The sequence below is a fragment of the Aotus nancymaae genome, unplaced genomic scaffold (assembly GCF_030222135.1).
Source record: "Aotus nancymaae isolate 86718 unplaced genomic scaffold, 86718_ANA_hifiasm-v0.15.2.pri h1tg000022l_1, whole genome shotgun sequence".
NCBI lineage: Eukaryota > Metazoa > Chordata > Mammalia > Primates > Aotidae > Aotus > Aotus nancymaae.
Genome location: NW_026988435.1, coordinates 2,062,715 through 2,074,762, shown reverse-complemented (window position 1 = coordinate 2,074,762; position 12,048 = coordinate 2,062,715). Strand labels below are relative to the sequence as shown.

The following is a 12,048-nucleotide window of genomic DNA, read 5'->3' as shown; positions in this document are numbered from 1 at the left end:
ATAAACTACACTAGAGGACAGAAAGAAGAGCTGCATAATACAATTTTCAAATGTCCTGGCTCCAGTATATGGAATACCCTGGATCTACTAAGGTCAAATACCAGACATGTTCCTTAGGGATAATGTGATGTGTATCGTGGAGTGCGTTGGAAGGGACAACCAGAAATGTGTTCCTAATTCCAAATGAGTCATCCAAGTACATTGGAGTTGATTTTTTTTTTTTTTAGGAGAGGACCAAAAGGAATATAACAGTATTTAGGGGCCAGGGATTAAGGAATTTTTATTCCTTGATGTCCTCAATAACACTTTCTTGGTGTGCTTGTTTTTCCTCAGTTCTATACTAGATTAACTTTATATTTGCTTTTGTTGTGATTTTAAGACTTAAGGCCTCTTTTCAGACCTTTGACGTCAGGTTGGTATGCAGCAGAGACCATTTTTTCTCCTAAATTAATGGATACATGAGATCTCCACCAGTGTCTCATATCACATTGCCCTCTGGAGATTGTAATGCAGGGACTCAGCTTTGGGATTTTACAGAATTTAAAAGTAATCAAATTACTGATCCTTATGACTTACCTTTGGGTCTGAAGCAATTGCTCAGTAGTGTTCTCTTAATAGTAGGTAGTACTAGCTTTATCCATGTCCCTGCAAAGCTGGAAACCATCATTCTCAGCAAACTGACAGAAGAACAGAAAACCAAACACCACATGTTCTCACTCATAAGTGAGTGTTGAACAATGAGAACACATGGACACAGGGAGGGGAACATCACACACTGGAGTCTGTTGGGGAGTGGGTGGGTAGGGGAGGCATAGCAGAGGGTGGGGGAATAGGAGAGGGATAGCATTAGGAGAAATACCTAACGTAGGTGATGGGGAGTGATGGATCCAGCAAACCACTGTGGCACGTGTATGCCTATGTAACCTGCACATTCTACACGTGTACCCCAGAACTTAAAGTATAATAAAAAAAAAAAATTGGAAGTACTGTACCTGAGATTTTACTAACTACTAACTTATCCAAGTGCTTTAAAATGTAAAATGGAATATAGTTTTTTAAGGTTGTTCCATCATTGTTCCTTATTCTCAAGCAGAAGAGCTACACTTAAATCTAGGTGACTTTGGCAGTTACTTAATTGTGTAGAAAAGCAGCAATGGTAGTAATCTAATAACCTTATAGGACTTATCCTGGACTTTCTTCTGTTAGTTTGTTAAAAAACTCTTAATTATATTTAATATTCCACCAAGTGACAGATGAAGTAAAAGGTTTATTAAACCGTCTTTTGGACATTTACATTGTTTACAAACTTCACTATTGTAAACAGTGCATTTTTGCATAAATTGCTCATCATTTAATTCCCTCAGGAGACTTTTCTTAATTCAAAAAGGAATCTCAGGGTCAGAGAACATGAACAGTTTCTTTTTAGTCTGTTTTTTAAGTTATTTTATAAAATAGTTTAATTCTTGTTTCCACCAGCAATACAGTTTGACAAAACTGGACGTTTAGATCTTTCTTTAAGAAATGAAAGTTGTATCTAATTGTTTTAGTTTGAATTTCTTTAGTTTACTCATGAAATTAGACATTTGCATATTTGTTATTTTCTTTTTCATGAATTGTCTTTGTCTTTTGCCAATTTATCTATTTGAGTCATAGAGATTTTCTAAGATATCTTTGTTTTAAATGTGTTGACTCACTATACGTTTTTTTAAATTTCCTATCAATTTTTTAATGAGCATTTTTTGTTAAGCAAATTATATTTTTCCTATTATATTTAAGCTCATTAAATCCTGTCACACATTGACACAGTACACTATTTATTTACTTTTGTTGCATGTAGTTTTTGTTCCTTAGGCACAAGTGAGACTAGTTTCCTTTGCAATTAGTGTTGTATATGATAGCCTGTAAGCCCCAGAAATTTACTCACAACTACTTTGTATAAAAATGTAGTATCTTCCCAACTAAAGTAAATTCAGACTGATTTTTTTCCTTTAAACTACGTGGGAGTAGTAGCTATAAAATGATTCCAGGGCCATTTAAAATTCTTCTTGGAGTTATTTGTGTGAAAATTACCCCATGAGTATGTGATATTTTGCTAAGATAATAGCAGTCCATAAAACTGGATATGTTTGTTTTCCTAAACTTTTCTCTTTCTCCTTTTAGAATTTTATAGAATCTTCTGTCACACTGTTTGAATCTGACCTAGAAAGTGGGAAGTTTATTGACATTACAAATCAGGAAATTTCTGATTTGGAAGAAATTGGCTTTGGCAGTAAAACAAGATCCATTCATGTTAAAAGTGGAGTGTAAGTTGCCCCCTAAACTAAGAACCTTGAGAGAGTCTTTGGTATTTAAAATTGTTGTTTGCTTGATTGTATATCACTTCTTCTTTTTTTTTCTTTTTTCCCTACTAGATGGGTTGCCTACCAGCAAAAGTTCTTCTGTGGAGAACAATACATTTTAGAAAAAGGGAAATACAAATGCTTTTTTGACTGGGGAGGATCAAATAACATAATCATGTCGATACGACCAATCCAACTGGTGAGTGAAGTATGAATATAGCCAATGCTGCGTTATGTAATAGTATGCAACTGAATATGTGGAAAACACTTTTTAAAAGTGGAGTTGTTGAATTACGTCATGTGTGTTTATAGAAAGAAAATGCAATATTACTTTGAATTTCGATAGAGTCCATAGAGAGCTAGTAGATACTAACACATGAATGAGAAGGCTCTGTGATTTGATCAGTTCATTCACTCAACAGCATTTATTTAGTGTCTCTGATGTGTTGGACACTATGCTAATCACTGGCGATAAAGACTGAGTAAGACTGTCCTGTTGGTTTTCTGTCTCCTAGGGGAGATAGATGTATGGACAATTAATGATAGTATGATTAGTGAGAAAATGAAGTGTGTAAGCAGTGCAGGGGAGCAGGGAAAGGGAACACTCTGTACCTGGGGAATAGAAGACCTTGCCACAGAAGAGGATGTTTTGGTGAATTGAGTGATAGCTTAAGGGATAAAAGCAATTTTTCTAGGCAGAAAGGGCATTTCACAAACAAGGAATAATCTCCTTATATGCAAATTCATGAAGCTGTAGAAAAGTGTGGTCAGTTTGGGTAATAACAAATGCTGCAGAACAATAAGAGTGCCCACAAGACAATGTTCAGAAATTCACACTCCTTCTTTGTAATGAGCACTAGGCCATATTTGTCTTCCAGCTACAATATTACTCAAAATGAATTAGTTATAAATACTAAAATCATTATAAGAGAATTCAGTAGGTTATTTGAGAGCAATAGCCAGTTCAAAGAGTCTCATAAACAGATCAAACCATCAAAATATTTTTTCAAGCTGGGTGCAGTGGCACAGGTGTGCAATCCCAGCATTTTGGGAGGCCAAGGTCAAGGATCGCTAAAGCCCAGGAGTTCGAGACAAGCCTGAACGACACAGTGAGACCTCGTCTCTACAAAAAATATGTAAAAATTAACTGGGCGTTTTGGCACATGACTGTAATCTCAGCTACTTGGGAGGCTGAGCTGGGAGGATCGCTTGAGCCCTGGAGATCAAGGGTGCAGTGAGCTGAAAGTGTGTTACTGCACTTCAGCCTGGACAACAGATGAATACCTTGTCTCAAAAAAGAAAAGAAAAGAAAAAAAAAAAAGAAAAAGAAAAGCAATTTTTTTTTCAAAGGATATTTTCAGAACTTTGAAAAAGACAACTAAGATTATGTGATTACAATTTTGAAAATGCTTTAATGTTTTTCAGGAACCACTTGGGATAAATGAACCTCCACATTTGGTATGTTTAAAAATATTCTTTTGATTGTTAAATTGTTTACTAAAAGCATTTATAGCCTTTCGATCAAATCTTTCTCTTTTCTGCAGATAACTTTTTTTGTCTCTCTGGCAGAGCAGAGTATATTGTACTTGGTACCTGTGAGCAGAAGAATTCACATCTCTGTCAGTGTGTGTATAGACTGGGTTTGTCATACTTCCTTTTGTTTTCTCCTGACAGAGCTGTAGCTCTGACCACTCTTTGAACTTCTGTCACTCTGCTTCCCATTGCCCATTCTTGCTTCAGCGTCACATTCTTCATAGAATATTATATTTATCTCTGGAAGAGCAAACTTACCATGGAGAAGTCACTGTCTTAGCATGCTTATTATGTACATGTATTTCTAATACCGACCTCAAATGTTGCTGAGCTAGTGAAACTTGAAGCCCTATATTCATTTCTTCTGTATTAATGGTTTGAAGGGGACTGGGCAATACTTTGGAGCCTAACATTTGTTCATTTTCTATTGAGGGCTAGAAATTTTGCCTATTTAACAATTCTGATAAGTCCATGAGGTCAGTATTACTCCCAATTATAGAAAATAAATCTGAGATTCATAATTTAAATAAGTGCCATGCACACAACTAGAATTAGCAAAAGAGACATTTCTAGTGTGGACTGCACTTGACAAAAACCACATTTTCAGGGTTTTAAATCAAAGACATAACCATGATATGAGCAGTACAACTATAGAAGGAAGAGGGGGTGAGAGGAATTGCTTCCTTTGTTTTATTTTAAATTACAAATTCAGAAAAATTGTTGTCAGAAAGCCAAATATAGTAATTACTCTTAAATATTTAGCATTTGCTGCCTTTACATAATGCTCAATGTTTTTCTCTGAATGTGTATATTTTTCATATTCATATCAGTATTTATTTCAGACCTGCTTAGTTTAACCATGTTTACATTCATGATGCTTTCAGGTTTTATTATTTTCTGATTAGCTCAGGCCTACTCGGAACATTTCCTTTGTGAATATAATTGAGTTGTTGTATTTAGAGATACTTCCTGCCAGATCTTTATTTTGAAGTTTTGAAAACTCCCAACTGTGGATTTTTAAAGTATTTTTTCACATGAATGAAAATAACATGAGTAGATATATGAAAAAGTTATTTCAAGCTGCACATTTTTGATTTCTAAGTACAGATAAAAAAAAGTACAGTCCCATTTTTTAAAATCTCTGTTTCTTCTGCTCGTACCTCCTTGTTCTTTTTTTATGGACTTCCTTGTTTGGGGCAGATTGCTGGGGGGATTTTCTTTATAGTATTTCCAGTCTAACTTGAAGAGAGGAAGCAGCAGAAAACGCCCAGTGAAATCAGCTCCACTTCATTTTTCTGGGTATGGCTCAATTACTGCCTTGTGAAATAAGCATTTCTGACAGGTATATGATAGCTGAATATTTGGTAACACATTGAACAAAGCCTTCTTTGTTTACCTACTCTCAAAGCTCTTGTTATTTTCAGTGGACCAAATTTTCAGACATTTTTCTTGTTTATACTTTTTTAAACAAATGAATCTTGGCTGACACACTGGTTCCTTTCAATAACTAGAAAGTATTTTCTCTTCAACAGGCAGTAGTTACAACAGTCAGATTGGCAATACAGATGCTGTGTTCAAATGGGATACTTATTTTTCCCTCTCTGAGGAGTGAGGAGGAAGTTTCATTTCAGAGCTCAAGTCAGAGAGGGAATTTTTTTATGCTGGTGATTTTAAGGGGAACCTTAAGCAACCTAAGAGGGGAAAAGCCAGAAAGTGTATGTGTATAGGGATTAGTATACATTGTGAATGTATGGTGATAAAAATACTGTTGCTGACTGTTCTGGAAATATATTATGATGAGATATGGCTTATCTGAGATACTGGTGGAACACCACCTTTTAATTTTATTTTTGGTTTTGAGATTAGGAAAGTTTTGTTTTAATTTTTTTGTCTTTATTTCTTCTAAAAAAAATAAGCGGGATACATGTGCAGAACGTGCAGGTTTGTTACATAGGTATATGTGTGCCATGGTGGTTTGCTGGACCTATTGACCTGTCCTCTAAGTTCCCTCCCCTCATCCCCCACTCCCCAGCAGGCCCTGGTGTGTGTTGCTCCCCTCTCTGTGCCCACATGTTCTCAATGTTCAGCTCCCTCTTATAAGTGAGAACATGCAGAGAACACCACCTTTTATTAAGAAGATTGTTTTTCTCCAAAGGCTGAAGGTTGGTCACTATGTCTAATTAGCAACTCAGGATATACAGTATCGCTATAGAGTTCTTCACCATTAGCAAGTGACATTTTTGTTTTTTTGTTTTCTCCCCAAACAAAACAGAAACCAAAGAGAATATGTATTACCTTCATATTGTCATCATCTCTCTTATTGCAAGTCCTGACTATCTGAAATCTAATATTAGATTAAATCTTATAACATTTTTAACACTTTATAACTAAGTGAATTTAGTTTTCAGAGGAAGTTGTAGTTAGGCATCATTCTCTAGAAATCTAACCAGTTCTCCCCTTTGACTCAGCCAAGTACCTTTTGTTTCTAGAATCTTTTTAAAGTCCATTTCCAGATTTAATTAAAAATTTGGATTTATTTAAATATTGAGCCCCTATTCTATTTTATGCATGATTCTCAACAAGAAAAGCAACTGCATATTTTTTTATATTGGATATTTTAGCCTCACTGAATTTTAAAGTGATCACAGGATCTGTAATAATTGTTGCTACTGTTTTCTTGTATAGGGGATAGGAAAATGACAGCTTTAGGCAAATACAGTAAGATTCATGAGCAGTTTACTTCTTTGTGGCACTTTAACTAGATCATTTTTATAGGAGCCAAGTCACAACTACTTAGGAAGAATTATTTCAGTAAAGAAAGCCTTTATGATTAATAATGGAAATGAAATCATTGTAGAATATATAACTGATATGAGAAATATATAACACTACAGTATGAGAAAGATGTGATGTAATAAAAGAATGGAAACAAGACTTTTCCTTAATAATCAACATATTTGTATGAGGGAGGCCCAAAGGGCTAGAGAAAGTCTTACTTAGACAGGGATGAAAATTTCTCATAGAAATTATTTTAGTATTGGAGTAAGTAAAATTACATTAAAAATAATGCTGAGATTGTAGAATAAGTCAGCACAGCTTCTGTGTTTTGTCAGTTCATTGCACTTTATAATAGTTTGTCATATTAAAGATCTATTATCACATATTATTAGCATATACTATAAATGAAAATTACATAGCAAAAAGCATTACCATAACATCGTCTTAATAGAGTAGAGATAATTTCGCTCCAATGGTAGTTCTAAGAAAGAAATACAAATGGGAGTTCTAAGAAAAGCAAACCACAGGGACACTTTTTTTATTTGCTTCCATACATTTCCAGTTGGGGAGCTGGTAGGGATTGAGCCATACCTACATGGTACAGAGGATGGGTATAGTTTGGAGAAAACTCATCTCTCGTTTGTCTGACTATTTGCCTCAGTATTAAGAGTTATTTTGTATACTTGTTATCCATGGATCTGTAAAGCAAGCTAACATGGTTGTTTATCCAGCTAGTTTTTCCTAGGACTTAATTTCTCCAAGGGTCTGTTACTTAATTGCACCAAGTGTAGAAACTACAAGTTAATTATTATAATCAGTAAGCTCAGAGTTGGTTTCTGTATGGATGCTCCTCAGGACATTATTATGAGAATTGTTCTATTTTGAGGATTGATAAGGTGATCAAAATCCATGTTTTTGTAGAGTTGGTCTAATTCTGGGTGAATCAGACACTATATCTCATTTAGTAAACTCAGATAAGCATTTAAGCCAGGTTTTAAAGTTTGGACAAAGACTATTTTAACCCATCAAGAGATACTTGATAACATTATTTCTTCATGTATATATGAATTTTAAATAATTTTTCTGGGTATGAAGACTGAGACAAAAAATGGAGGCAGCTACTATATATACTATCTGATATATACTTAACTGGCCCAGGATTTGACGTTTCATGGCTTCATTGTGAAAATGTTGAAGTATGAATCTTCAACTCAGCAGTATACAATTAATTAAACTGGGAATGCAAGTAGTGAACAAGACAACATGTGTCTCTTCTCATATGGCTTTTCTGACTTTTAGTAAGATAGTATTTCCATGCAGGAGAAATTTCTCTGTTTTTGGAGGTTGAAAGTGATTTGCGTTTTAGCTTCACATTTAATACATCTTTAATGTTAATAGATAAAACATGAGACATAAGTATGTCTTGGTTTGGACTTCCTTTCCTTGCTATCCTCTGTATCTTCTAGAAGGACTACAACAGAAACTTGCTGGATCACATCTCCTTAAGGCAAGAAGTCCCTTGGTGTTTTAATGCTCCCAATACAGTGTAATTTCCTAACAGGAAGTGGTGTTATGCAAGCCACAGATGGTCAGGGGGAATTAGTTTTCTCACCACCCTGATTTTGACTGATCTTTGATAACAGGTCAAGTGAGGTCAGAGCAGAATGAGATAGCCAAGAAACAATTCTTCTAAGAAAAGGCCTTTTGGAAGATGAGGGAGGTGAACATTGGCTGCTCAAAAAAGCTGTATCCTTGATGACAGCATGAGCAGAAGGAAGGGCAATGCTGCAGATGGTTTGTTATAATGCGTTCTGTGCTCTAGTGCAGGCCTGTCAGTGCAGGGTGGACCTGTGGGCCATGTTGTTCCAGGTCTCCAGTGAATTATGAAATTTTTGCAGGGCTTTTAATTTTTTTCATTCCTATTGTACATTCAAGGCAACTGGAATTGCAAATTATTATATATCTGGTCTAAAGGGAGTTATAGTTGAGATTTCATGGATTTTTTTCGACAAAAAGGACTGAAGTAGAAATGTAATTGTATGTAACTGTAAGCTGTACGTTTAAGGTATTCTTATCAGAAAACCGAAGGCTGTAAGCTGAAATACATGACACAGATATCTTTCTTTCTTCACCATAAGTCTTCCGCTAATCCCGTCATTATTATCTCCTCCGCCATCTGCTCCTGTGCTCTCATGGGCACTCTTCTTGCTTGCTTATGGGCATGCGCTCGTGCTCTCCTCCTCATATTAACTGTGGATCAGGAAGAGCTAGGGAGAGAAGCAGCGTACCTTGTAGCCTCACACTAATCTAAGCCTCTTTCATGTTTAGCACTAAATTGCTTCTTATTTTATACATCTAGTCTCAACATACGGCATAATGGTTGTTTGAGAGAATAAAGGACCACATTTTGGTGGAAGAAGGACTCCGATGTACTCCTGTAGGTAGAATTGTTTTCTAGGCCTCTGTACCCACAATTTGGTGGAAGAGAGGCAAGAAAAATGATAAACAATGACATTCCATTCCTGGAAACATGTGAGAAAGCAGGTTTAAGGAGCATATCATCATCCTTAACATGAATTCATTGATAATAGACTAAAAATGAGTTTACTATTTTGCTGCATTTTATAAATTCATGAAATTAAAGGTTTTTATTTGCTTGTGATCATCTAAGACCACTTTTTAAATTTAACTGTTGTGTTGTTGTTCTTGTAGCTCAAAGCATTCGGTAAACCAGGGTTCCAAGGTGAATGTTTAGATTTCACAGAAGAAACTGCTGATTTGACTTCACTCATGCCATGTTCTTTTAAAGTTCTTCGAGGTTGGTAAGTATGCTTATTAAGTGTTTTCTGCTGTTATTTAATAACTAATTTTTTAAATGTATATAAATTTATTTTTTGCATGCACAGTGAAAATTTCTCTTCAACAGACATTGGTTACCTGCTAACTGGTCTATGTTAATTTTGCTTAATTTGTCTTTTGAGCTATGATAGAATACTGAAAAACAGAATACTGATTAACCAACTTAGGGAGCATTTTGATTTTGTCTCTCACTGTGATCTTACATTATTTCCTAAATATTTTGAATGTTTATTTTGTATATTTACTGTCTAGCATAGTAGAATGCTATAAAAATACCTGGTGTTTTTATCCAAGTAAAATATATTAATCCTAATTTTTTTAACCTTTTAACAAAGTATTCATTATCCCCATTTCACAGATGCGGAAACCAGATTCAGAGTTAGAGTTTTCCAAGATTATATACCAAATTTCAGACCTGTGATTGCTTTGGGTTTTTTTCTTCTTATCTCTGCATCTGATATTCTTCCAATTGCAACAATATACTATATATTTTTCATATGTATATGAAACTGCATGTGAGTCCCACAGCTAAAATATATTCTACAAATTTTTTATTGTGCTAAAATATTCATAACAAAATTTACCATTTTAACTATTTTTAACTGTACAGTTTGTGGCATCTCTGTGTATCAGACATCTTCCTAATAATCTATCAAAGTCTGTCTTTTCTTCCTTTAAAATATCTTGGGTTTGTCAGTTTTCCTCCCTTCTCCCTTGAATCTTGAGAGACCTGGGCCTTCTATTTTTCACTTGGAAAAACTTCAGTATGTTAATTACCCTGTATTTCAGTGTCATCTTATTTCTAGTGTTTACCCCAAACAAATCATAGTCCAATTATTTGTCCCAAAATCCAGTTTAATGTTTTTACTAATTCTTTAATTCCCAGCCATTTTCTCGTACCAGTCCAATCAAGTTCAAACTCTTTCTTTTCCAGACCTTAGCATCAACTAGCCCCCTTTTCTCTATCCATTTCCCATCCTATTCTCCTCTCTTCTAATATTCGCTTTCCAAAGCCTTACTTTGTATCCCAGGAGTCAGCAAACTTTAACTATAAAGAATCACATGGTGAATATTTTTTACTTTGTGAGTTACACAGGCTTTGTCACAGCTACTCTCAACACTGCTGGTAGATATAGCACAAGAGCAGCCATACACAAACCAATAGGCACAGCTGTGTTCCAATGAACCATTATTTACGGACATTGACATTTTAATTATATGTAACATTTCCATGCCATGAAATAGTCTTCTTTTAAATTTTTAAGCCCTTTGAAAATGTGAAAACCAGTCTTAGCTTATGGGCTGTTTGAAAACAGGCAGTGGGGCAGATTTGGCCCACGTGCTGCAGTTTGCTGACGGCTGCTTCATACCAAAGGCTGGAGGTGTCTGGTAAATCTAGCCAGCAGGTGTCGTTTGTTTGGCCTGTACGCCAAGTTAAAAAAATTTGTATTAATAATACTTATGTTTAGGATATTTTTCAGAAGAAGCTGTTTTCAACCTTTTCTTTAAAAATCAGATGATTTTAAGACTTAGGGAAAGCTTTTGCCTTTGTCAGTAATTGAATAGATTGCATATGTGCTTTCCAGCCTGCCATAGTGACCACCATTCCCAAGTTTTTTCCACCTGTTACACTACTCATCTGCATTACCTCTGTGGTCTCCTGCAGTTATGTAAGTTTGTGACACCTGCTTAATAATAATTCAGATATATCCTTTAAGATTCAGTCCACTCCATTCTTTCTGTTAATCTTCTTGATTAACCCTAAATCAAGCAGTCCTTTCCTTCTCCTATTTCCTATAGCTCTTCTGCCTTGAGCCTCCTTGTATTTGTTTTTGTTTATATACTTAACTCTGAAAAGGAAATGAGAGTTTTACAACATTAAAACACGTAAAGTAAGGCACTGTGAGTTAAATAGAAATCTGCAACTCTAATAAGAAATATACACACCAACAATCTGAAATAATTTTGTTACTATTATTTGGTTCTGAGTTTCTTCTACACTAAGATAAAAGAAAATATCTTACAAGATTTAGGATCATTGTCTGTTAATGAGAGGCACTGATGATTTTCTGGAGGAAAATGTATTTTTCTTGACACTGAGTTCTAGGACAAACTAGTCACACATATCTCTTCATGTAGGAAATATACAATAGCAGGATAATAGAAGACAAGGACTATGGGAATTGTGTAAGCACCTGGAATGTGTGAGAGACCTGGATTTGAGCCCAGTTCCACCATTTTCTAGCTATGTAATCTCAGGCAAAGTGGGTCACCTCTCTGAACCTCAACTTCCTCATCTGTAAAGGATGGGTAATAATAGTACCCACCTCAAAGGAGTCGTATAAGGACTAAATAAAATAATGCACTAGCTTTATGCCTGGCACATTAGAAACCTTTGATAAATGTTGACTATGAAATGCTTATTACAGTAGAAGACATGACAGTAAATTATAATGTCACACAGCATTTCTGCGGTTATCCATAGTTGAACTGGTCTAACAAGAGTACAGTCCTGGTGATCTTAAAATACAGGGCTAGA

General features: G+C 35.2%; 1 protein-coding gene across 2 annotated transcripts in view; it reads left to right on the top strand.

Moving 5' to 3' along the window:
- Positions 1 to 12,048, top strand: part of CRYBG3 (crystallin beta-gamma domain containing 3) — a 133,597-nt gene that overhangs the window by 80,056 nt on the left and 41,493 nt on the right. For both annotated transcript variants that reach the window (XM_012474147.3, XM_012474148.3), the window contains 4 exons: positions 2,161 to 2,303; positions 2,412 to 2,538; positions 3,765 to 3,797; positions 9,363 to 9,472. In XM_012474147.3, the coding sequence (XP_012329570.2) occupies positions 2,161 to 2,303; positions 2,412 to 2,538; positions 3,765 to 3,797; positions 9,363 to 9,472 (413 nt within the window). The remainder of the gene's footprint in view (positions 1 to 2,160; positions 2,304 to 2,411; positions 2,539 to 3,764; positions 3,798 to 9,362; positions 9,473 to 12,048) is intronic.